General features: G+C 32.8%; 1 protein-coding gene across 1 annotated transcript; it reads right to left on the bottom strand.

Moving 5' to 3' along the window:
- Window positions 1–941: 941 nt before the first annotated feature.
- Window positions 942–14,450, bottom strand: LOC137921757 (uncharacterized). The gene is made up of 9 exons (XM_068764575.1): window positions 14,333–14,450; window positions 13,546–13,701; window positions 11,816–11,926; window positions 11,281–11,414; window positions 4,921–5,065; window positions 4,187–4,452; window positions 3,731–3,856; window positions 3,376–3,663; window positions 942–3,305 (listed from the first exon to the last, which is right to left on the bottom strand). The coding sequence occupies exons 1-9, from the start codon at window positions 14,448–14,450 to the stop codon at window positions 942–944; spliced, it is 3,708 nt and encodes a 1,235-aa protein (XP_068620676.1).
- Between the last annotated feature and the right edge of the window lie 12,983 nt (window positions 14,451–27,433).

Here is a 27,433-nt window from a genome sequence, read left to right as displayed (position 1 = left end):
AGCCGCACCGAAAATGTATATTTTTCATAAACAGATTCTTACAAAAAATATATATATGTTGTAAAATTGCTTAACAATGATACATATTTATAAGACAATGCAGACACCCCAATTAATTAGCTATTGTTAGGAATAAAATTTAAAAACACTTCAACAATTTTATTTATAAACATAAGTTTATGAATAGAATTATTTGTTCTTATGTAGGCCTTCTACAATTACGCTAAAGAGACAAGTAAAAGTTAATATAAATAAATAAAATAAAAATAGATTCACGTTACAATTGTAAATTTTTCGCTTAATAAACAATCCTTGATTTCGTAATAGCGGTATCTACAAATGTTGAAATATTGAGTTTTAGAAGAAATTTCTATGATACTAATTGCACAACCGGCCATATAACAATGTACAAAATGTTTAATGACAATTTTTTATCCTATACTATTTACATTATTTTAATTTAAAAATTACATAATAGCCAATTTATGATTTTTAAAATAAGATTATTTTATAGTTATAATAATATTGAAATCCATACTATATACATAATATTTAATAAAATGACCATACGTTTATGAGGTGGGATTTTCCAAAATTACGTTAGCGTCACTTTGACTCCCATATACGATAAAATATAGTTACGAATATCAAAAATCCGAATTTTAAAGCAAGCCTTATAGTACAGCCTATAGTCCATTCAAAGTACTAACAGTGTTATAAATAGGTATCTACTATTTATCTTCACGACGCACTTTAAACTTATGATACAAAAAGTTATATAAAAACGTAATAATAATAAAAAAAACATTAAAACAAATTTAACGAAGATTATTTAACAAATTATATAAAAAATACATTGTTGTACAAGTCGATGGAATAAGAAATTAACACACTTAAATCATAAATAATTTGGCAGGTACATTAATTTACAAGAAAAAATATTAACATTCAACGGACTGTATATATGGCGGATCATCTAAATTATTCGTTGATGCAACAGACGAACGGCCATCGTGGCCCGTAATTATAGATATAACACTTCTATGTTCAGAATCACTGTCTCCACTCAACGTTATATTTGTTTCGCAGGCGAAACCCGAATCTATTTGCTCTTGACTCGGTGCCAAAATATTTTGTGTTTCGAAACCACACAATCCAAGTTCTGCATATAACTCTTTCGATTCGTCGAAATTACCGAAGAATACAGAATCAGTTTCAACACTTTCACCGCCCGATTCGCTTCGACCGTCGCATAAAGATTCTATTTCGTCAGTATCTGATTCCATTTGTACCGCCAACGTCCTTGCAACAGGAGTTAAGTTTGGTTTCAAAGCAGTTTCTGGTGTTGCGAATTTCGGCCGGAGCTGCAATAGATATCTAGCTCTACACTTGGATTCGTTTGAGTCTGTGCTAAGATAGCCGGAGTCTTCAGTGCGACAAAGTTTTTTCAAATCAACTCTACGCGATCTTGCTCTTGAAGACCGTCTACCAGATTTTCTTATGTTTAAATTATCGCTTCTTAAGTATTGTCCAATATGTTCGTTTTCCTCTTGGCGTAGACGCTCACTCGGAGGGCTATATTTCTCAGAACCTCGGCGTTGTTTAGATGGTAGTGGTGGTTTTGGAACATCGTGATTATCAGTCTTCCGAAGAAATTCCGAAGGGTGTATCGATTTTCTGAATGGCACCTCATGGTTAGCATAAGGTAAGCTCCCTCGTCTTCCATAAAATGGTCGTGCTTCATTTTGTCCCTTTGTTTTAGCCTCATATATTTGTCTCAGACTTCCAATTTTCCTTGTAAATACAGCTTCGGGAGGTGTCTTCCTTTCTCCAGATTCGAATTCATTTTCGTGATGAGCTAAAGCTTTATGTTTGAAGCTACCTCCAGACTTCAATAGTATCTTCTCGACAGATTTTTTCGATTCGCGTTTAGGTTTTCTGTCAAGTGTATCGGGATCGAAGTCTTCATGTATTATTTGCCCCGTGTCCACTGGTGATCCTCGAACTTCTATTGTAAGAGAACCTGGTTTTTCAATATTATTATATACCGGCTCACCAGGATTAATAAATAAACTGTTTACCTGGCAAGAATTTATATCGTGTAAATTAACCTGCGCAGTTTTAGAGCTGTTGACGGCCATATTAATATCCCGCCAGCTTTTAGATAGCCTCTCTTGTGGTTTTTCTATATTTGTATGAATTGCTTGCCCTCTTTCAATTACTCCAGCACCGAAATCTAATGAAAATCTACGTCGGTTTAAAATGTTTCTCTCTAAACTATCAAATTCCATGTACATTTCATTATGCTGAGAATTATCGTTAATATTTGATGTAATATTGTCTTCACAATAATAATTCGAATCAGCGGCAACTACAGGTATTACCAATTTAGGTACGTTAGGCGAAGCAGCATGTCTACGCAGTTCTTCCAATTCACATTCTTCTGTTCGATTACATTTATTTAGTTCTTTTATTACAGCCTCCATTTTCTTTTTAACTTCAGGATAAATTGGCTCCTTATCCTCAATTTTTAACGGACTTTGCTCATTAACAGGAGGAGGAGGTGGTGGGGGTAATTTCTTTCTAAGTACACGTCTTGTGGCATTACTTGAAGGACTTTTTTTCTCTTGTGTTTTCTTGCTAAGAGATGGTGACACTTTTAGTTCATTTCGACCACTACCCTGATGAGTATTAATTTGATGCTTTAGTTTTTCTAGATTTTGCCTGTCAGTAACAATTTCTTTAATGCGTGATCCAGTCACGAAGGGCTCGGTCAGCTTCGATGCTTCTTGTTTATTTGATTGGGGCTCATCGCTTTGGGTATGGGTGGCAGGTATTATTGAACTAAGTTCAACGTCATTTTTCTTTTTTGATTCAACAATTCTTGGCGTTCCACTAACTTTTGCAACCGATTTTACAGGTCTTATAGTTTGAGGGGGCGAAGGGACCTCATCTAGCCATTTTTGTACGATTTTTTGTTTATAATCATCGCTGACACATGTTTTACAGGAGTTTGATCGTATAAGACCAGGTGCTTTTTGTGACTTATCGTTGCTATCACAACCAGGACAACCACCACAATGAATAGCTCTCCTACTGTTTTCTCTTTTTAGACTGATTGCACTGAAACGTCTTCCACGTCGTGCACAAGGTATGTCCCAACCAAGATCCACGGTATGATATAATTCTTCTTCAGGTATATCAGATAACATCGGGATAAATCTTTTTGAAATCATTTTTTCCTTTGCAATAGCCATTATTTCTCGGATCTTTATAAGAAAATCGATAGCTGCTGGCGGTGGATTCTATAACAAAACAAAGTTTAAATACATTTCTATAAAATTAAATACCTAATGATCAAAGTTCATTATTTACCTTAAGATGCTCAACTTCAAAAAATACAGGATTAAAATAGAGCTTTCTGCGAATAACTGGCTCTATATTCGTTGGTGGATTAAGGCTTGTCATTGAATTATTTTCGACGCTACAATCAATAATAGATAAATCTGAGTGCGGGGCTTTTTCCAATTCAGGCGACGCTGAACGTCTTTGCAAACGTTCTGTTAATCTTTCTGGAGTAGGTATACGCTGTGATGGACGAGGCGGCTTTTTTCGATGATTGTGAACCATAGCGGAAACAATGTTCGAATTCATACTCTGAAACTAATTGTTAATATTTGTATAAGGCAACATATACTTAGTCAACTTTCTAAATTATTATAATACTCACTCTTTGCAATTTTTTAGATGAATCTATAGTGTCTTCTGTGCATTCACTAACATCAGACAGACCGGCATCGTTTAAAAAGTCGTTTCTCATGTTATCTAATTTTAACAGTGGATTTGTTTTCATGATCTAAAATAAAAGTCACACAATAATGAGAATTCTTTTTATATAATTATTGGCATATATAGTAGGCATTTATTAATACACTTTGTGATATAATGCATACTCAAAAGTACTTGATATTAAAATTTTATTTAAAAACCGTTACAGACAGTTATCAGTTTGAGCTCTTGATTTCCAGATCTCCATGTTCTGGGCTAGATGAAAGTAAAAAAAGCAGAAGGGCTCTCGTGTAGTTTGAACATGTATGGTGATTTTTTGAGTTAAGGTTTCTCCATAAATTATATATTTTAATTATTTCAACAATAGACATCAATTATAATTGTCATTAAATCTTACCATATTTTCCATGTCAATGCGAGAATCTATTGTTGACATATTTTCAGTAGATGCAGTATTAGATAAATTTAATTCAGGGTCACTTGACTTTCGTCTCTGTTTCTGCTTATAATGTACGTAAAATGTTATCCCGGCTGCATACACGAACACAAGCATCAAGACGCAAACGCCAATGGCTAACGACTCTAAAACGCTGAGACCTTTGCTCGGACTATTCTGCTCGGTATTTACCATTTCGCCCGCGTGGAATGGTATAGATCGCACATCTGAAAATATGATAATTTTTAATATTTTCTAGAATTCGTTATGAATATTTTAATATAAATCCACATTTAAGTTATTATATAAACTAATCATATTCTAATTTATACAACTCTGCTCTAACAGGTACATTTGTTAAAATAATATATTAAAAATGTAAAACTTCTTAAAATTAAAAAAAAAACCTACAATATTAATTTTAGGTCTAACTAGGCATATATCTGTTCGGGAAATCTAATTGGGAAAATTAATCAATACCGATCAAATTCATGTTTTAAAATAAATTATAAAACGTAAAAACAGTGTTTCATCTAATATTATATATTTCACATAATGACCTTTCTCTATCTCCATATTTAAAATGACTAAACTATTGAGATGTATCGTCTCGAGTTTAGTAAAGGACTTGTTCGTATACTTATTGGTGTAATTAAGTTGTTCATATAAAACTCTTTAGATTAAAATTAAATTACCAAGAACAGTGTTTTGAGTGGCTCCCGCTACTCTGAAAGCAGCGCACGAGGCGGCCAATCGTGTAGGCGTTGCGGCCGAGCAGAGCACATGCACTGTCACCAGCCGGCCTTCGAGTCGATCATGAAGAGTGGACGAACCTCGCCACTGTCAAAAAGCACGATGGTTATTCAAATGTCAGATTATTGATACAATTATTTGTTGATGCCACACTAGAAATGTCATATGATCGCATAATTTTTAACCCGCCAGCCTCGACCGACAGCGTGCTTTAGCGGCGGGCCGCCTTGTTGTTTAAGATGCGACTCGCCCTCAAAAACGTTGCAACAGGACATCGCGTTAACAAATGCCATAACGAGGAATTCGTACTCCGCGTCACTTTCGAAACCCTATGTGATATTATTCCCGTGGATGTAAAGAGCTATTTAAATACAAAATTTTCTATACCAAAGTATTCCGTATTTAACAGATATGTGGCTTACTTTACACATAGAAGTTTTATTTGAATTAGAATAGAGGAATTTCTCTACTCCCAAAGTTTTCTACCGTAAACTTTATATGGTCTCTTGAAACTATTATGTTGTAAAAATTTATCAGAACGGTCTAATTTAGAATGTGCTTGTTATTAATGTTAATTCATCATTCAATCATTATTAATGAAATTTCGCAATACAATACATTTCCAAATCTTAATTTAAATGAAAAGAAATGTAAATAAAAAATTGTACATAAATGTATATTTTAATAATTTTTATTGATAAAACTTCAAAGTACTCGGATGACGCTGTTTTATTATATATGTATTATATATATTTATTATATATATCATTAGATATAGGCAAAAGAAACAATCTTTACACATAGAAATTATTAAACAGAAATAAAAACTTTTCCCTATTCTTTCTTGACGGTAACGTAATACCAGTAATGTTTATTGTGGTGAGTATTTGTATATCACAAATTTGCAAGATGTAATAATAATATTTTTTTAATCATCTAAAATCAGAATTACAATTCGTTGAGTAAGAAAGACAATGCTAAAGAAGATTAGGTAAAGATAAAGATTTAGGAAGAGACATTTGACACTAGCGTAGGCAATTAAAAAATGTTTAAAAAAGCAAAATAAAGATCGTCATTAACAAACATTTTTTTTTCTTAAACGAATTCGATATTATAGCTACTTAATGTTTTTCATGAAATTCTCTACGTATAAATCATACAGTTTTAAATATTTTTAGTTTTCAAATTAGCTTAAATAGCAAATTTTTTAAATTTATTTTAACATATAATATAAATAGGTCTTAAACCGATAGAACCTTCGTAGCTTTGAGAAGCAGGGTGCCATTATAGGGGAGTTCAACCTTATTTTAGTGACTATCAAATTGGACTTTTCTAGCATTTTTCGCAAGACATACAAAAGTGGTCATAATGTATGTGCCAATGCCAATCAAAGTTCAGACTTTGATTTGAAGTGTGTTAATCTGCATTACTATGCCTTATTACCGACACACACTTCACTTTAACATAATGTTATTCCAGATCTCTAAGCGTAATGTATCTAACATTGGCATGCAAAGCGGTGTCGATCGGAGGGAAGTCATACTTGCGTTGAATGACATATGTGACTCTCACCGTATCACATCATCCTCGCTATCTGTTTAAGCCGATCTCGCACGAGATATGCGGACGAATTAAACAAATTGCGACTTTTACGCCCCGGTGTTTATCGTCCACTTGATCGGAACTGTGTCAGATTTCAACAACGTATGCGCGCGCCTTGATATACTCCGAGACGATGACTTTGCGTATTTTTCGTCGCATTGCGATTTTATCTAGAATCGTCCAATTTTATTCGTTAAAAGAAATAAATAAGCATTGAGTTAATATTAAACAACTCATTCTTTCATTAGGCTAGCCAAGAAAGCTTTATGTGAAGTTTTAATAGATAATTTAAAAGCATTTGTTTTCTACCAGTACGATAAATCATACATGAAAGTACTTTTTATTTTTTTTATTTTATTATTCTTATTTTAAAAATGAATCATTTTTTCATAGTTAAATTAATCGCTTAGATTAATAAAAAATAACAATAAGATTATTTAAATTAATATGCTTTATAACAACACTTCTTTTTATATTACTTATAAAGTTTTAAAAAAACTTTGTGATTGTCCTCTGGTTCTGTTAAGTAAAATAATATTTTTATAATGAAGTAATTGTTTTAATTGGAACAACTTATTTCAAATAGAAAAAATCAGTTTAACATAATTAACAGGTAAAATCAAGAAAATCGTTTGTTTAACAGCAGGCGTTTATTTCGAAAAACGTATACTTCAACGGTTCGCATTATTTCTTATCATACATTAATTTTCGTAATTACTAAAACTGGATCGAAAAACCTGATCACTTATAAATAAAACAAGTTAATTCCCGGGTGGCGCGGTCCTATCGAGGTTTTTAAGTCTCTGACTTTATTAATAAAACAATTACATGAAAGACAAAAACGACGCGTGTCTCCAGACAGTACGGTAAAAAGTGAATAAAAATCGTACTACATATTAACATGTCCATAAACCATAGACAGTTCCATATACAAGTGTAATTTTATGATACCATTATGATATGATACCATCTCGGCAAAGTCCACCCCGTCGGGCCAACACCGCTGTCGGTGATGTCGTCCGATCTTGTCGGCCAAACCATTTGCAACTAGAATTTCAGGAATAACGAGTAGACACGACGAACCTAAATAGATGCCCTGATATACTGAAAGGCGCATTCCGCTTCTAACGCCGTTTTAACGCCTAACTCTTTAAAAAGCTTACGACGTTTTTACATTTTGATTTGCTGTTTATTAACAAATAAAAATTTTACGATCACTGTTGAATTTATAATCACTCTGCATTATTTGTAACGCATTAATTTCTAAAATTTCCTGTCCCGCTTTAAAGTTTAAAATAAATACTTGAGATCTTTATTTTCATTTATTATTAAATTTATTATTAAAATATTTTATTTGGATGTGCGTTGACATTTTTAATTTTCGTTTAATGACTTCCTTGAGGTGCTTAAGTATTTTTTGATGTTTTATAACTGAATTATTTTGTTTACTACTATTGTAAATTTACGAGCAATAAATAAAAACCTTTATTTGGTAACACTTAATAAAAATTGCACCTCATATATATTAGTTTAATATTTTGCAATACAAATCACTCAAATCGGGTATTTAAAGTTTTTATTTTTCTATAACACAATTTTATAATTACACTCGTATCTCGTCATCTCTTCGTTTTCGTATAAATTTTATAATGAAATTCGGTAACGTACTCACTGCATTTATACACTGAGTTTGTGTGTGTATTGTTGGCCCTACGATACATTTTCTTATTGTGAAAATGTTATAAATGTTAGACAAGTGTTGAATAATAGAGAATGATTTATTATTATCCAACACTTAGCTGAAAGCTAAACTTAATATGGCCAAAAGTCTTAATGCAATAATAGTACGATTGAACCCTTGTAGCAATAGAAAAAAGTAAATTTCCACGGAATATCACAAATAAACATTGTTTCTCCTGGTAATTTCTTTTTATTTTCTAGTGTCTATTGGTAATTGTATCAAGAATGGGAGAGGACATACTAACGAAGGTAACCCCATAACGTGTAAAAGGATTGCCGCTGAGGCCTTAGGATTCTGGAATCCACCGTTCACCTACAAGGTTGACAGACGATCTCGTTAAGATCGTCGGAAGATGGTAGGAGTAAGGCGCTTTCAATCGAGCTCATTGGACATTAATGAGAGAGGCCTATATCCAGCTTTGGCCGTTTTATAGCTGAAATTATGACAATGAATGGTGCAACACTACGGCTTTAATTTCTACAAGCTATCAAATTTTATTACGTCCAAGTTTGAAGCTAATAAAGTCACTGGACTAGTAATACTGCGTATGATTTTGGCTCTCAAAAACCTACTTCCCGATATACTGTATCTATTTAATTCTTTGTTACTTTCGAGTTGATATAGAAAAAAAAACTACGTTAAGCAGAATCTACAGTAAGCATGGAACGAACATTACAGTTGTTAGCAGCCCATATCTTGTACGGACTATGTGATTTCTGTGTTACTGTCACTCGAGAGTATCATTTCTTTCGCTACTTCAATTAATCCTGAATGAAGATGATAATGAGATAACCATACCGATCATGCCGTATTCACTGCTTAAAACGAAATAAATTTTACGAGCCCGTTGCAGCACGCAACCGCATTATGATTTGGCATAGTTATCCACGGATATAATGAAACGTTATTTTACTGGATGCGTCCATCCTTTTATCGAACTGTCTACATCAATCTATTAGATTTACGATTATACAACCACAGATGTACACATCTTTGTCTCTTGTTCAAAGATATTATTACCGAGCGTTCACCTATTCTCTGAATAATAAATTACTCTTGACTTTTTAAATGGTTTAAATTTAATTCATACTTATTGTTAAAATTCGTTTGTGGATACGTATAGTCACAATATTTATAACAATTATAATACAGAGTTTTATATTTAATGTTTTTAATTCACATAGAGAACTAGGAGATATTTATAACTAAATCACGGCAAAAACAAATTGTTTCTTACAGCGTATCTATATAAAGTGAATAATCGTATTCTTTTCATTTATAATACAGATCTAATTTTATCCAATTTTCAATTTCGCAAGTAAAACCTTGAAGGTTAAAGAAAAGGTTAACGACACCGAACATTAACATATATGAATGAATGTATTTTCACTCCATTGATATGCAATTAGAAAAGTAAAAAACCGTGTAAAAATAGTACTGCTTATTTAAAAAAGCTCTTTTTGAAACTAAAATAACATGTCGTCTAAAACAGAGATGTCAAAACATCCGGTGACCCGTAGCAATAATTGACTCTAAATTTTAATTTTTTTATACATTTTGAGCTTGAGGTCAATTTATATTTCATTCATAATAATACCATCGTTGATTAATCGATCAGACTTGTGCAATGTTTTTCATCTTAAAGTAATTGGCGATAATCATTATTTAAAACACATGGAACACGTGTTGAGTGGTTTGGCGGTGGCAGTTGTGTGATTCGCATTGTTTGCCGCATACGCATTTATCAGCGGGCTGGCGGGCGGTGCACTTTGTTGCACGACTACCTCTGCATGTGCGGAAGTGGCTAAATATTGGTCCTTTTCTTAATCATTATTTAAGACATAGAACGTCCACCGCTGGACACTAATCCTTGGTTTTATGTCTAATTTTGTGTTTGATTACAATTTTTTTTAAGCTTGATGATCTAAATTTAAATTCAAAATCAAAATGTCATTATTCAGCCGTGTAACAATTGCCATTTCCTGCTACCATTTTCTAGTGCTGATCTGCTGTGTAGAACAGCCCAGAAAAACAAACAGTACCTCTAATAAAAAATTATAATGTTTGAAATTAACCATGTTAATGAGTTAGCGAACCACACTTTCGAAAAAAAATAACTCTGGAATGCTAGGATAAGAATTATATAAATAAATAAAATTTTTATTCACTTCAAGTGTTTCAACTTGCGTGTACATCGCAAGAATTTCGGTTTGCTCTGTATTATACGACCGCTCACTGATAACGATCTCTTTAAGCTCACGTATCACAAAGTTTTATAACATTACAATTTAATTGCCTATTTTTACTGAAGAAATGATCAATAAATATGTGAAAATAATTACTACATTTCGATAAATATTGGGAGCCAATAAACAGAATATCGGAAAATTATAAAAATCTTCTTGGGTGGCTGGTTCTTTTACAAATGTTATATATGTGCCCACACACAAACACAAAAGTTGAGTCCAAAACATTAAATTAAAACAGACGTTAAACAATAAAATATGTTAAATAATTTCGAGCAATTAATAAATTCCATTAATTGACGGATGTAGGTAAAAAAAGATTACTTTTTTTACGTCGTTTTCACGACTTTACATTTTAGGTTTTACGTGTCATGGGGCATTGTACCTCATAAATCTTTGTTAATTTCTATCGATCCCATAAATTAATCCAAATTGCAACTATCTTATTAGTGCTGCAGTTTTGTTTGCTCATCTTTAGCATGTCAGAAGTAAAAACTTGTTATCAGTCGACTAGTTTAGAATTAATTAGGTTTTAATAATTTTGCAAGTCTTAAATAAACACATAAAAGACTAAAGCGAACTGTTGCAGACATAGTCTTTTCTTAAATTTGCAACTATACTAGATTGACGAAGATCTGTGAATGTCCTCATAGTACATTATTTATTTCAATAAAAAATAGATAATTTTTTTAAATTTTAAAGCGCCAACCTACCTGTAAATAAGTGCTTCCCTCATCTCTGTAAAGTCCGAAGGGCACGTCATTGTCGACAAGATCTCTGACGGTCACCCATCCAGATGGCGACAAGTACTGAGCACTTGTCACCGCACACACAGCATCTTCCACGTCTGAAATAAATGCATGTTATAGATAATAATTACTAGGTGTCCCCCGCCAGTTTTGCATAGCATAAAATATAAAGAGAAATATTATATTTTCTTATTTAGCTGGGTTTTCAGCAGGGATTATCTGCAACCTTTACTCTCCTTGCTGATAGAATTTCATGAAAACCCTTCTTAGCTGATCGTTACTTGGAGAAGGAAAAGGAATATTTGTACCAAAGTTTAAGTCTCTTAATCTTATGGCTCGAGAGATATCGTGATGAGTCAGTACGTAGGCGGAAATTTCTTGTAAAAAGGTTAATAAAAATTATTTAAATACGCTCAGACGAGTAAGAGAGGGAGAGAGAGAAGACAAAAAAAACATAATTTTCATTTTAAGTCACATTTTTAAAAAAGATGACTTGTACCTGTGAAAATAATTTCTTTGGACGGATACACAATTTGTCCCTTTAGTGGTAAAAACACGAAAGGTATCTGCGGTTTTGTTGCACCTCTTCCGTAGCTCGCCATCTGGCACTCTAAAAAGTAAATTCAGTTTCAAAACATGGAACATTTATTTCTTTATATATTTTATTACTGCATATCGAACCATCTTTAACGATAAATTTATATATATACTAGGGAAGTATGTACATAATATGTTATGATCAACATCATATGAACCGACAGACGCCCACTACAAGGCATAGTAACACCACGATGGTCGGTTTTGCGCTGCCCGCAGCTTGCGACCTTCCGCTAACTTAACGTCGTCAATCCACCCAGCATGTTCGGTATTACAATACATTCTCGTTTAACTTCGGTGAATTATGACGACATAAATTTAAGAAGGCCATTACATTGTAAAATATTTTTAGGTGATCATAACTTCGGGAATGAATTGCTGAGCAACTGAAATATCATTATTGTGAAAGTAACCGCATGGAACACATTTGGAACACTCGTCGCATTGAGTTAAATAATGTCATGACAATAGAGCTCAATCTGACTCTAGGTTCTATTAAATCCGACTCTTGTGGCATTCTCATTTGTTTATTTACTTGAATAAATAAATAACAAAAAAAATATAATCTGTTATGGTGTTTGGCGCTGAAAAAAAATGAATATAATTGCTTTTATATTTGAAAAACTGTCTTTCAACCGACACCTTTTTTTAAAGAATGATAACAATTCAAATAAATAAATGAATACACAGTAATATAATAACGATAATCTTTAAAAATATTTAATTATTTCACCGTGCTCTGAATGGCTGAACAGTTACGTGGACAAGGTTAAATTTAATGACATAATACTAGTGACAAAGACCAACATAGCTCGCCTTGCATGTAATTATCATTGTTAATAGTTACATATAAAGCGTACAGGAACAATGTAAAGGTCAAAGGAGCATTCAGGTCAAAGGTTAGGAATTTTATGAACGTTGCTCAACATATGTATGTATGCGAGATGCCTTTAAATTATGGTATGATTTGGTATATGTTTTTATTTAAATTTTGTTTGTTTTTATTTATAAACATTGTAAAAAAAATGTAAAATTTTTGACAAAAGATGGTACAAAAAATAAGCCACGCTTATATTTATTCCGGGTTGATATAGAATAAAAAAAATAATTATTAATAACATTAAGACTATGGTAATGAATAAAGGAGAACTAGTCCTCGTTCGTATAATAACTTTGTGTCTAATGTTATTTATCGTAAAATTATCTCGAAATCTTATGTTTCATATATTTACGTAATAATATAATAATTTCTTTATTTATAACTACTCATTGTTTTAGAAATACAACTGGATTTAATAGAAATAGGAAAACTTAAATATAAGAAAACCATTTAACCGTATGTTTAAGTATACAATATTGCATTTTAAGTATAAGCGGGACCAGAAAGTAATGTCGCTTTCTGAAGGTAAATTCACAAGACTACATTTTTAGCAAGTTTTTTTATTTCTAATCAACAATTTATTCACCTCCGTCATCAATAACCTTTTGCCATCTAGTATACAAATTTATTGCTTTGTCTTTTTTCTATGGTGGTATAAATCAATCGGCTTTTCTTGAAATATGTCGAAAAAAATGACACTACTTTCCAGTCCAGTTTCCCCTAATATGTTAATATGGATTCTAAAAACTTGCCATCAATACGATTTATGCAAATGCGTTGGTCTTCCCGAAATGCTGGAGTCTCCTTTCGGCATTGGCAAGCGCATCCAGCGCCCCCTACCGCACCCATCGCTGCCAAAGCCGTGCCATGCGACACTTCCATGCATCGAGTGAGACCGCAATCTGGACCTAAAATATTGATCAATATTTTTTATACTTGTTTTCATAATACGAGTATTTAGGAAAATTGCTTACAGAAACTAGTATTCAACTGTATTTGGTTGCAAATAGGTTACAGAACTCTCATATCTAATGCATGTAGCATACAGTATCAGCTATTCCCCGCTCACTTCGCGAACATAATAATCGTCACTTCAAACCTGTTGCGGCTGGAATTTAATCCAAGCACATTCCGGCAGCAGTTCGTAGCTGAACTCTACTATGCGAAAGAAATCATCATCATTATCATGTCAGATAGATGCCCACTGCAAGGTATGAATGGTCTCCCTGAAAGTTCTCCACGAAGACCGGTCTTGCGCTGCCCGCATCCAGCAACTTCTGACTGACCTTGACTCATGTTTAACTTAACTGTCTTTATACACAAGCAGTGCCTTTATATACAACCACCTAGCAATTAAAGTAGTATACAGTACCATAACTGCTACGCGCCTTTCTTAGCTGCGTAGTGCCATCTATTGCCATAAAAAATATTCTTCGTGGTTTTCCTCATAAAACGGAAAAGACATTTAAAATGATGTCTAATTTTTAAACATTTCCTCGTGCATATATTTATAACAAATAAACAACAGCAGTTTCTTACCCACAAGAGAAAACAAATCACCAGAAGCGAACCTTGTCACGTTTGCTAGCGCCATCTCTCCGCCAGGATTTGCAACAGTTGCCGGTATCATTACCATTAAAATTAGTTTAAGCGCCATCTTAAACTTATTCCATAACCTCATGTTCAAAAGGTTTCATGTCATTTTGTTCATTGCAGGGAGATGTCGTGGTTTAGGCTTTTTATTCCGGAAGAAATTTTATTATTATTGTAGGTCATTTTTCGTCTAAATTTCTCGGTTTAAGATAATTGAACCTGAAAAGAATAATAAAATATCAGTACTGTAGGAATATATTAGTAATGTAGTAATTATTAGTATAACAAAACCAATGATTTTGTAATAATAGATTTTGTAAAATACAGATCATTTAAAATTTTTACATTAAAATGAATGTCAAGTATGAAGTATTCGTTTATGCATTTAGCTATGCAAACAAATATAATAGACATCCGTCCCACAGGTGGTTGCGGCTATCTTTATTTTTTAATAGCGGGAGTAAAATGTCACTCTTAAATAAAGTGACCTGCTTCACACACGCAATCCCGTACTCTGCGCACTCTAATCCGCACATTATTCAGACTCCAGGTAATACAGTAAAAGTTCGCAATAAAGACCAAACTGGAGATGCCAACGATACTCAGTTCCCTAAAAGAGCATCGATTTATTACTTTGACTCTGCCGCTCAACACACACGTTTGATGATTGTAGGTGTCGCAACCTTCTGAGATCGAACACGTACTCGTGCTTCCGGCCAATACGGAAATAATAAGACAAGCCACATGCACTTAACACATTCATCGGCGCCATTCGATAACCATCAGATATCGTCGGAAATGAAGCCGGATCGTGTATCACAGGGGAACACCTACTTCCTCACCGTACTAGATAGAACCCTTGCTGGAGTTTCTTCCGCCACTTCTCCCAGCGCTAACGCCTTCCCTAGTGGTAGCAGTGTTATTAGTTAGGCAATAGAAACCGCCAAGTCGAGGTTCGACTCTCTCGAGCGCGCTTATGACGGAATGTTATGCGGGTTTTATTGACGAGGGATAGCTTAGGTCTAAGTCCCCTCGTGGGGACCCTGAGCCTCTCCTCTCAAAGCGATCTAATATCTTGACGGCCTCCCGAACCAGTAAAATAGTTGTATGTTGTAAAACCGAAGCTAAAAGAAGTCAAAGCTAAGCGTCCTCTGCGTACAGAATCCCCGGAAACTGCAAATGCTGTTTGGCCAGCAGTGAGTCCAGCCAAAAATAAAAAACAAATTCTGACATGAATAATTTAAAGTTATTTACATAAAAAATATTCTAACCGTCTAAATTAACAGAATAGTTGCTATTATGTAGTCGAAATGTAAATGATACGATGCACTAAAATAAATTTATTTACAATAAATAAAATAAAAATTGCAAAATCGATGTATCTCTTATTTATGTGTCTAACTTGTCAGGAAAAATATTTCTCCTAAATTTTTATCGCTTTCGAAAAATACCTATTAATTATGTATTCTGACTAAAGAATCGACTACATTTTTTGTGAATATATTAAAGCAAATTGGTACAGGTCACGATAGTTATGACAGTGTTTAGAGGTAAAACTTATCTTTAAAGCATGTATGTATATCCCTTTGTTACTAATTTATTATTTCTTCTTTACTTGCTTTTGTGTCAAGCGCAGTGTAGAACTTCTTACAAGGTGAACAGACGACCTCTCTAAGGTCGTTGGAAGACGCTAGATGGCCGATCTCAACCGGTACTATAGGAGATCTCAGGGAAAGGCCTATGTCCAAAGGACATCTTACGGCAGAATGACGATATGATAATGACTTGCTTTTGACTTTTTTATGTTTACAAGTCCTCGTTTGTGGAGGATGGAGATCCTCACCAGATAATTGTCGTCCTTACCCGATATGTTATATGAGAGACGATGCAAACATGATATTAAAGAAATAGAAAGTCGAAGCGCTTCGTTCCGTCCTTTTTTCATTATGGAACCATCCACTTTTTTCGTACTACTAAGCCCGAGATTTACCACGGAAACATCGACTTTTAGGCTTAAATTCGATGCTTCACCGGATTGGGAGGCCGTCAAGCGATTAGCTTGCTTGGAACAACGCGTAGAGTCAGTAGGTAGCGGCTTGCCTTGAGCTGTCATTACACAGACTGATTGGATATATGTGTAAACGCTTTAAAGTAATAAATGTTTTCATTCATTTGCTGTCAATAAATAAATGGTGCACTTTGTAAAAATCAATGGTTTTTGAAATAATAAATAACGTTATGTAAAAATATAGCAATAAAAAGCGTTTCCATAATTCATATTACCAAAATTAACCAGTTAACACCTTGCCTTGCAGTAGGTGCTGTCGGCTGACATATGATACAGGATGTTCGCTAGGTGTAAAAGCTTTAAAGGGGTGAATGTATAGTACATCAGCTGTCAATTAATGTATGGGCGCGTCTTATCCAAAAATCAATGATTTCAATAACGTAAAGCGTAAAAAGCCTTTTTAAAATTCATAGTACTACATATTAGAATTAATTATTGTTTATTATTTGTCCCTGTAGACTTTGTACTTCCAGAATTTATTGTCCTGACGCGTCTCAATAGACAAAAATATATTTAATTAACATATTTTAGAGTAATGACTTTAAACAGTTGATCGAAATTAATTGTAAGAACTTTGTACAACTACTTCCATACATATTTAGTATTTCATACCAAGGGTGCCCAACACATTAACATCGCCATTAAAAATAGTACTGTAGATGTGTTAAAACTTTAGTTTGAGGATATAAATCACAAGATCAGATGTTAATTAGGCATTTAAAAGACAAATTTCCCACGAAAACGCATCGTTACAACTTCTGCTCATAATACGTAACTATATAATTTATACACTATGCAGTAACATGAAAGGTGTTTATCGGGGTCGAAGTTCGGCGGCTACTTCATTTTATCTCTTTTCTTTATAGTTTTCTCACGTCATTGTAATAAACGATTGGCAATCTTCAGTAAGGTGTTAACTTGTTTATTTATTATGATGATATATTTTTAGAACTAAAAGACTTAGAGAACTATTTAAAGATTTTTTAATTATCGTTAAACATTCATGACATGGATTTATCACATGGAGTTCAAGTGTACATTTTTGTTCGACTCTAAAAAACAAACGTGTACACTGATCATATCCATAAAAGTAAAAGCATTGATAATTGGATTGGTATTAGAGGTGTTACAGTTTCGCCGATATACAGAGTGATTGATTACAGATGTAAAAGCAATGAAAGGGTAAATACATAGCTCGTTTGTTAGCATAAAACTAATACACCCATTTTCAATCAACCCCTATAAAATGATCAGTCTGAAATAAACTGAAATAAACACTAATTAAATTTTTCTAATAAAATGCGACGAGCGATAATAACTTCTGGCAGTTCAAAGTCTGGAGGCTGTCCCTCCAGACTTTAACAGAGTAAACTATAATTAATTTTAATATGTAGCAATCCGAATTTTGTAAAAGCTTATATTGCTCTGTTATCGTTAACTTATTTATTATTTCTGAAAGCATTGACTTTTAGTATTGTAGTGGGTTGTATCCTATTACTTATTAATCGTCAGCAAAGGATTTAAACAATCACACCTTTCAAGCTTTTACATCTATAACATATCATCCTGAATAACCTTATTGACTTAATAATTTCACCCTCTGTATTTAAAGCTTCTCGGTTTAAATTAAACATTTTAAGCAAACATTTATTTATAACACTAGCAGACTGGAGAGTAATTTATTTTCTTTTTTTTATTAATTTTCAGCCCGGTCAAACGCTATATGAGGCGGCCAATAAATCTTCGAGACCCGTTAGAATACCTTATTTTTACCAACACACTTAAAAAGAAATGCGATCCGTACAAAATTTTAAACGTTATTAATGTATTTTAGCGTACCGGTTCGCGGAGATTAGAAAACATGTAAATAACATTTTACTCTATTTGTATCGTCATCCTCTAGTACCACATAATTCACATACATATGTTAATATAAATGTAAAATTTTATCCCTGTATTTTCCATATCATAAATTTCTTACGCCAAACCATTTTTTTTTAATCTTGATATGAAAATTATACAGTAAAAATGTTATGAAGATCAAACTAGTTTTAAACGTCTTTATTTAAACGTTGTTATGACGGAAGTATATACAAAATATTTTAAAAACTATACCGTTATGTAAAATTTTTATAAAATCTGTTTTCTATCGCAGCTTTTTTATTGCTTCTCAAATTATTTTCTGTCTACTATTATTACGATATTCAATTTCAAAGTACGCTATAGTTAGTGTATTTATTGAGTGTTACGAACTTATTTGTATAGAATACGATGGTAAATCCAGAAATTTTTATTTGAAACTTCATAATGTTAGGGTAAAACTACAGTGTTGTTCTCTAAAATATACGATATTCAGGTACAACACTACCCGAATTTTGTAGCACTACATTTGAAGCCGCGAAATATTCGAACGTTTTTTTGCCTGTGGATTATTCAGAGCTTTATTTTAGATTCCTATTCTTATATACATATATTTATATATAAACATGTATATATATATATATTAGACGATACGTATTAGATACTATAGAGATATTTTATAGACTGGTGTTTGAACACTGAGCCATGAACTAGCCAGATTTGTAAGATCCTTAAATGTTAAAAACATTAAAAAAAACTATGCATTAATATCAATCGTTATGTGCCTGTTTCATCTTTATCATCAGTTTACAAGGCCGTAAGATGTCCACTCCTGGGCACAGTCCTTCCTTTAGATTTCCAATAGAAATGGTTAGAAGCGATCTGCATCTTGCTTCTTACGTCTAAAGATAATTATATCAATCATATTAATTTTTTCATTTACATAAATGTTGTCATTCGTATATTTAAAATTACTTTTACAACTTCCTCTTTGACTTGTTTTATTTATTTCCGTGTCTATTTCTGTTATAAAACTTTATCAGTTGAATGAATGTAGTCAATTAGCGGATAATCTGTGGTGGTCTATGTGAAGTGACCTTAATCAGTGTAGAATATTTAATAGATAGAAAGTTTGGTGGCCGGTTTTTTACTGCATCTGTGTTATGATATGAATATATAATTAAAGAATGACAGAATGGTCTAAGAGTCGTGCCTTACCAAGCCTTCGCTTTACAAATATTAAATATTTGTTAATTAATTTTGTTTATCAAACTTTTTTATCAACGATACGTGCAATAGGTGGACTTTAAAATATACTTTGTTATTTAACGCATGAGATATTTATAATTAATGAACCACAGTTTAGTGAGAAATGTATTTTTTATTTATGAAAGCTTTTCGTATGACCGGCGGAAAGTTTAGAGTAGCCGCGTTACAATAGTTATAAAAAAATATTTATCACTTTAAAGCCGAGTAGACAAATAATTTATGACAATTATGTGTCATGTATACAACATAAGAATAACATTTGAATCTTATTGTGTCGATAAAGTTTTTACGAGCGTGTTTATCGTGTTTATTTTCTTTTAAAAGGCCTAATGTGATAGCAATGTTGTAAATCTTTTTCTACGTTCTTTGTGATGTTGGATCGATGAATGATTTTATAACATCGTGTCGTTAATGTAGCCATTATTTCATCATATGAAAGATGCTTTGTTCCGTCTTTGCTGTGGCTCACGACTGTCTTTTCCATTTTCAAACGCTTCCTGTCAATGAAAATTAAAACCTGAGTGTAAATATTCAGATATAATCGAAAGCTAATTATATAAGTTATATAAGTATATAAGTTATGATGACGTTTACATAACATTATCAAAACATCCATCGCTTATGTAAATAAATATGTTATCTGTTATATTCATACGAAGTTAAATTATCTTTCACCGTAAGCTGTCTGGAGTGAAACATCGCGTAATTAATAAAAATAAAACATAGTCAAATGTACATGTACCTGAAGTACTTGAAAGGTTTTATTGTTAAATATTACAAATGGGAATTATAAATAATATTAATTGTAAGAAAACTCAAAAATAAATAATATAAAATAAATAATCACTTTTGCGAGAGTAATGGTAGTTATTTTTAATATAAATTTGTAAATTGCTAATTGAACTTTCACCCGATGTATAAGAATTATATGGCTGTGGGATTCCCCTTTTCGATGCGCCGCTGACGATGACGTAAGTAGCTCCTGCATACTAATAAGATTGCACATAGAATTGGAATAGCGTTAATATTATTTTTCTTCATATTATGCAAAAAATTTACAACATGGTCAGGCGATTTCTACCGCGGTTGCTTAGCACATTTCACAACAAGGAAGCAAAACATGTACAAATTATTATTCAAATGAGACAGGTCATTGATGGATCTTTATAATGTTACATATTTTTCAAATATGCACAATATATCAGCCGATAGAAGCCCACTGCAAGGCATATACCCCTCGCAAAGATCGTCATAATGACCCATCTCATACCGCTCGTATCCAGCCACTTCCCGAGACTGCGACTATTCACAGGTCTACTCAGAGCTGGGCCTATTGACATCGCATCTACCAACTCATGGTCGATACTCGAGAACCTTATGGCTCCAACGGCTTTCGGCTGCATGAGCGATGTGCCCGCCTTCTGCCACTTGAGATCAGCAATTCTTTGAGCTACCATTACTTTAAGATAAGGAAATTTTTAGCGTATAGTTATCATTTCACATTTCAAACTTTCTACACGAAGCAAAAATATAAAGTTGCACTAAAAAAATATTTAATTAGTAGCAATATATTCATTACGATATTTTAGAGCTACTTCAGATGCAGATTTAATCATAGGAAGTAATTGTTTATTCATTCGATATAAATAGTTTATCAGTTATGAAAAACGTCATTAAAGCCAACATTACTAATTTTATTCAATTAATCACTTTGATTTAAAAAAATACAACCGATTTGATACTAACTAGTGTAAATTTTAACTCCTCTATAATCTCAATCTTTTACTTGATGCTTAGACGGTTCGATTCCCGAACAGATTTCTGACTACTTTCACAAACGTTTCGGTACAATATTCACAGCATATTATTTCAAACCTTTTTAAATTATTAACACAAAAAACTTCTTCACCCTAATAGGTGTTATACCAGTTTTTATTCCCTTATTTTAAATTTTATCAGAATCATCACTTCAGCCAAAGGACGTCCACTTCTGGACATAGGCCTTTCCGATAGATTTCCACTAGGACCTGTTGAAAGCGTCTTTCGTCGACCTTAAGCATTTTTCCACCTTATGGGTGCACAGTTATGATTATTAAATATTAATATGACAATTATAACGTATTAAGTGGGAACTCATTGCAAGCAAATGTAATTATCAGCTGAGGTTACCTAAAATTTTTTTTTAAATTTTACAGTAATTTAAATAATAGTAATTTCTCTTTATCACCTTGTATTTTTTGTTGAACGATTTGAGAGTATAAGATGTGTAATGTTCATTAGGCGATGTTATGTAAGCATGTTTCTTAATTTTACGATACATTCTGATAAATCGCAATCCAGAACGGGTCGAGGGCTATTATTTTGTTCCCGCAAGTGAAGTGCAGTTAGTTTTACTCCTATATTACTGGAGTCTGTTTGGTGTGATTATCCATGGATGCTTCATTACAAGTGATTGATTACATTTTTATGCTAGCGTGTCAGCTCTGCTTCCGTAATCATTACCCGTAATTAACTCATTAAAAAGGGGGAAGAAGCCCTCTCTAGGCCCCTATTCATACACGTGAACGGCCTAAGAGCATGAAAACCTTCTAATTTTGGGAAGTACACAATTTAACCATCTAATTTGAGATGGTCTAAGATCGAGGCTCCTGTATAAGGCTAGCTTAACTTGATTGCTACAATGATATAGAAGCTGAGCATCTTCAGCGCTTCATCGCATCAAGCCCGGTGAAGTTATAAATGCCAACGACAACCATTATTTAAAAAAAGTGCTATAAAATTTTCTAACCTCAGGATTTTAAGAGTGAATATAGTATAGTTCATTAGCAGTCAATAACTTTATAGTTTACCCTTTTCAAAATCAATGGTTGTAGAAATAACAAACACAGTCAAGTTAATATAGCAAGAAAACGCAAATTTAAAATTCTAACTACTACGTATTGAAATGATTATCATATTATTTACAATCTGCCCTTGCAGAATTTTTATTATCAGTAGTTATTGACCTCTTGCATTCCATTAGAAAAATAAATTAATCTTATTTATTTCATAGTGATCACTGAATACAGAGTTTAATCGGAAACAGGTATCTGTCTAGTTTTGCTTAAAAAGGATACATACTCATCCAATACAATAGGCAAAATTGGAAGTACAATTGGTAGTATTATCATAAACGATAATTTCGTTCACACTTTTTTAAGATAGCTTTAGTCGACTTGACTCTAGAATTAAAGCTCTTGCCAAACACTGCGTTTACTTGATCTTCTCGTGGCGTGGTGTAGAATGTATCAAACATTACAGCCTATTAATTTTACTATCTACAGCACTCTTCACATTGGAACACAGGCTTGCTTGCGTGTTTTTCGTAGAACACGGTAGCGCTTTTGCACTATTATTTGACAGAATAAGCCTTATAGCTATCAATAGTAGAGATTTCATAGATTGCTTTTTGCTAAATGTTAATCTATTTATATTATTTTTCTACTTACTATTTTATTAAAAAAAATTGACTTTCTGTCCTGTGTTTATCTTAAAATATCTATTAATTCTATTTATCTATATATGTAATATGTGCATGCCTTCTATTTATAACAAATAGAGGGTAAATAGTGTACCACAATGGTTCACTATTTACCTTTAATTAGTATTTCTATTTTTAATTATTACTTATATTTTTTTAATTTAAAAATTCTAATGGCTATTATTTTTCATCTATTTATATAATTTTATTGGGCACATTGTTAACCAAAACCAAACTCTTTCTTCTCTCTCTCTCTCTCTTCTTCTTCTTCTTTCTCTATTACCTAATATTTACTCTTTATAAAACTTATCTATTTCTATTTACTTAACTCTACGTTTATTTTCAGTCTCCTAGCTATCCGACACCGGGCCGGTCACAGTGGCCGCTGTGATCACACCGAGGGGTTCCGTACAACCGGTTCCGGTCAGAGACTCTTTCAATATTTTATGCAAGGGGCGAGGAGCCTCTGGTAGCGTGCTGATGTCTAAACTCCTGTCCATCATTAATTCCAGAACAAACTTGCACCAGCCGTACTTCGGACAGTTCAGTAACAGGTGCTGTGCCCCTCTTTCTCGTCCGCGCCGCACTCACACACACGGATGTCAGCTCTTAAGCATGTTAAAAATGACTAAGAATGTATGAATTCATACCGTAAAAAGGCAGTGTGGGCCACATGAGCAGGTGAGAGATAACTAGTATTTGAATAAATACCTCATGATATGATAAACAAAAAATTACACCCCTCCAACAATCTACAGTTGACGTTTAAATAGTTGGAAATGATCGACTTTTTAATGCCACCTTACTATTGTGCAGTTATTAGCATTAGAACTTTTTTATTTTCTTTATAATTTGGATTCACTCACAAAATGCAAGTGCATTAAAAATAAATAATAAAGCTTTATCTGAGGTGCAACGTCAGTTATATTATTTTTATTTATTCTCGACATCTATATCATCTGCATATTCTCTTTCCTTATTTCCATTTAAAAAATGTTTAATCGAAACAAATGAATAGTTAGTAGCGGGGAATAGATTATATGTTTTACATATAAATTATCCGTGTGTACCATAAGGCTTAACAGTTATGGTTATGACCATTTGACCGCTACGTGAACAATAAATAACTCGAATGTAAATAACAGGAAATAAGATTAACTACATCACACAGCACGCCCGACTTTAATCGTTGTTCACCTGAGGCATTTTGGGGTCATCTTTATAAATTTTTTAATTAATTTTGTTTCTAAAAATTATTTATTTAATTTAGTTTTGCCACTTTACTCGTAACTTAAAGCTAAATTTATTTGTATGTAGTCAAATCAATAATCAAGGTTATTTTTTTAGCCTGGTAAATAACACATAATAATAATAAAACATGTAGTAAATACTTAACTAGCATTTAATTTGTATGAAACTGAATAACGAATTGAGCAATGTTATTGCTGAAACAGTATACACACATACAACATTTTTAATGGAGCATTACCACACGAGTAGGACAAGACCTATTAAACAATGCCGCGCAGATTGCATCTTAATGTAACGCATCCTTACAATCTAGATTCACAAAGAATAGGATCACTTTCTTTCCAAGAATCTCGCAAGTCGTTTTTAGATGAAGTGATAAAAATTATAGATACAGAATGAAACAATGCCGTACTGTCTCGTCATTCGAAAGAAGAATTGTGGCTTCAAAAGGTTTATGTCAATGGGATAGTATGAATTCATTTAATTTGTATCAATAAGAAACAAATACTTATTTATCAATATAGAGGTCTCTTAGCCATTAATTAGTCAAAAAAGAGAGATCACTGCAATCATTTATAATTGTTTAAAATTGTTTATAATATAAATTTAAATTATACGAATACGAAGCTTAAATTTTTTTTAACAAAGATAGCTTCGTTAAAGGTCGTTAGAAGACGTTAGATGCAAGCCGCTTCCCACTGGACCTTTTAGAAATCTATGGGGGAGACTTCTGTCGACCAGTCCAACTTCATATGGCTAAAGATGGTGATAAACAAAGATATGTCATTCCAGACGCTTAAATGAACAAGTCAATTATATAACACTCGAACCTGTAAAGCTTATAAAAGTTCATGAAGATTCTTCTATTCTCGAATATCAGAAATAAGCAATAAAAAACCTTACCGAAAACTAAGTTAATTTTACTTCCTGTACTTCGTCTCGTTTTCATAGGCCAACCAACGTATCAAAGCTTTTAACTATTTGCTCTCCCTCCCATGAATCTTAAGTAAAAACTTTATTATAACGAAAGCAAATATAATATAAAGATCGTTAATCAAATACGATTTCTAAATGATAATGGCTTATAAGGCATCCAGGCACCTTCCATCAACGTGTACATGACTACTACACTTCTCTAAAATTAACATATAATGAGATGTTATGTTAAAGCCATCCGACACCTACACGTCGTTTGTAGAGCCATGTCATTGCACGCGACGTGTACTTCATTGCGGCCGATAATTGTTTCGGTAATCAATATAAACATTAACACGATAATTAAACGCTAATTAAACGCCAATTCTGTAGCAACCATGTTATAAATTAATATTAGATGATGACAAATGATATAAAAATATTAAATTAAGTGGCAACACAAACTAAAAAAACACTATGAAATTTCAATACAAATAGAAAATATCTACCTATTCTTATATAGTAAATTATTGTGAGCAGCAGTAGCCCAGCGATAAGAATTGTGACTTGCGATCGTAGGTCGCGGGCTCGATTCCCGGGATACAATCTTATGTAATTCACACTTTGTGCATTCATGGCATAGCATTGCCACTACCACGAAATAAGTTTCCAGAGGATGGGCAGCAGCATCCTCTATGTATCATACCTCACTGCATTCGCCAACCTGTCTGCCAAGGGTGGCGATTATGGTAAATTCTCTCGATGTCTTTGGTAAGACCTATACCTTGCGGCGGGTGTCTATAGTCTGAGATGAGAATTTATAATATTACTTCGTTCCTCTTATTCTTCTTTTAAAGTAAAAACGCCGCAAGGCACAAGAGGAAAAGCCATAGATCGCCACGATCACATCTCGACGACTTTCTACGATCTCAACTTTATAGTCTGTCCAGGTGGAAAGACTACATAGTTGAGATCGCAGTCGCTAACGGTAGTCTAGGTAGCCTACCGTAAGCGATAACGTCTCTCGTCCGTAAGACCTTCGTGTTAAGGCATTGCGGTATTTTGGACGAGGAGATATTTCTTAGCTTCCTGAACGCTGCCCATCCGAGTTGGTTTCGGCGAGTGATCCCTCTCGAAGTTGGATTAACCAAGCAGGCCCATTTGTCTAATATATATAAAATCATCTACAACTTCAAGCAGCTTTTCCATCAACCACTTTAGTAGGCACGACATGGACATTCACCATGATGACATGACATCAACTTCGTCTCGTCTATGTTTATTTTGAGACCTACTTGTTCAGAGACTCAATTCACGTTCAAATAGCAAGTTTTATTATCACTTAAAAATTAGTAATACTAAAAAAAAATTTACAAGTTTTTGTTTAAATTTTTTATAATTTAGGGATTGATAACTCAGAAACATTACATAGAAGCATATTATAAAACCGTACACATGTGTCCAAAAATTCATAACATTCGACACAATTCAAAACAGTTAAGCTTGAAACGCATAAAAAAAAGTTGTAAATCGTAAATATATGCACAGGTAAAATATTTTTTCACCGCATAATATCTTTTCTATTACTTTTTACGATGCAGCTAAATTTATTCAAATATATCGAAACCGTTTTGAATGTAGAAAGTTGAAATGATACCCACCTACCACTTAAAAGAGTCTTTGCGAAAAAGTCCTGTTACTAATAAATAAAACAGATACACTAACAATTAGCATAACGATTTTTATCGGCTAAAACTTGCTAAAAGCTGGTCACGTATATTTATTACTTTTCGTAGTGTGCGATATGCAGTTATTTAGAATATATTATCTAGTCATTAAGAATACCAAAAATCTATTTTCTGTAAGCAATCAATTTAAACCGAATATTTCAAAGCTATATGCATATATGTGTTTATGTACGTATATATTATTAGTACATAAATATTAGTTAAACTGCATAACAATTATATAGTAAATTATAAATTAAAAAATTACCCTTTAAAACTTTGGGCTTCGGTATAAAATAAAACTGTTAATAAAATTTCTTTTTGTTGATAATATTTAAAAGAAAATTAATTTTCAATTTCATTAATTTAAAACTGAATTAAATTTGTGTTGTCTTCTAAAATTGTATATTTTTCATATTACTGCATAAAACATTTAT

This window comes from Battus philenor, unplaced genomic scaffold (assembly GCF_028537555.1).
Source record: "Battus philenor isolate CCGP_79_NKW_IND1 unplaced genomic scaffold, ilBatPhil1.0.hap1 SCAF_19, whole genome shotgun sequence".
Lineage (NCBI taxonomy): Eukaryota > Metazoa > Arthropoda > Insecta > Lepidoptera > Papilionidae > Battus > Battus philenor.
This window is presented reverse-complemented; position numbering and strand designations above follow the sequence as displayed.

Coding starts and splice junctions, on each gene's coding strand:
- LOC137921757 (XM_068764575.1), bottom strand. CDS start 14,450: ATGGCGCTTAAACTAATTTTAATGGTAATGATACCGGCAACTGTTGCA. Junction 11,927..13,545: donor TTGCATAAATCGTATTGATG/GCAAGTTTTTAG, acceptor TTTACTTTTTAG/AGTGCCAGATGGCGAGCTAC. Junction 3,857..4,186: donor GCATTGACATGGAAAATATG/GTAAGATTTAAT, acceptor CTTTTATTTTAG/ATCATGAAAACAAATCCACT.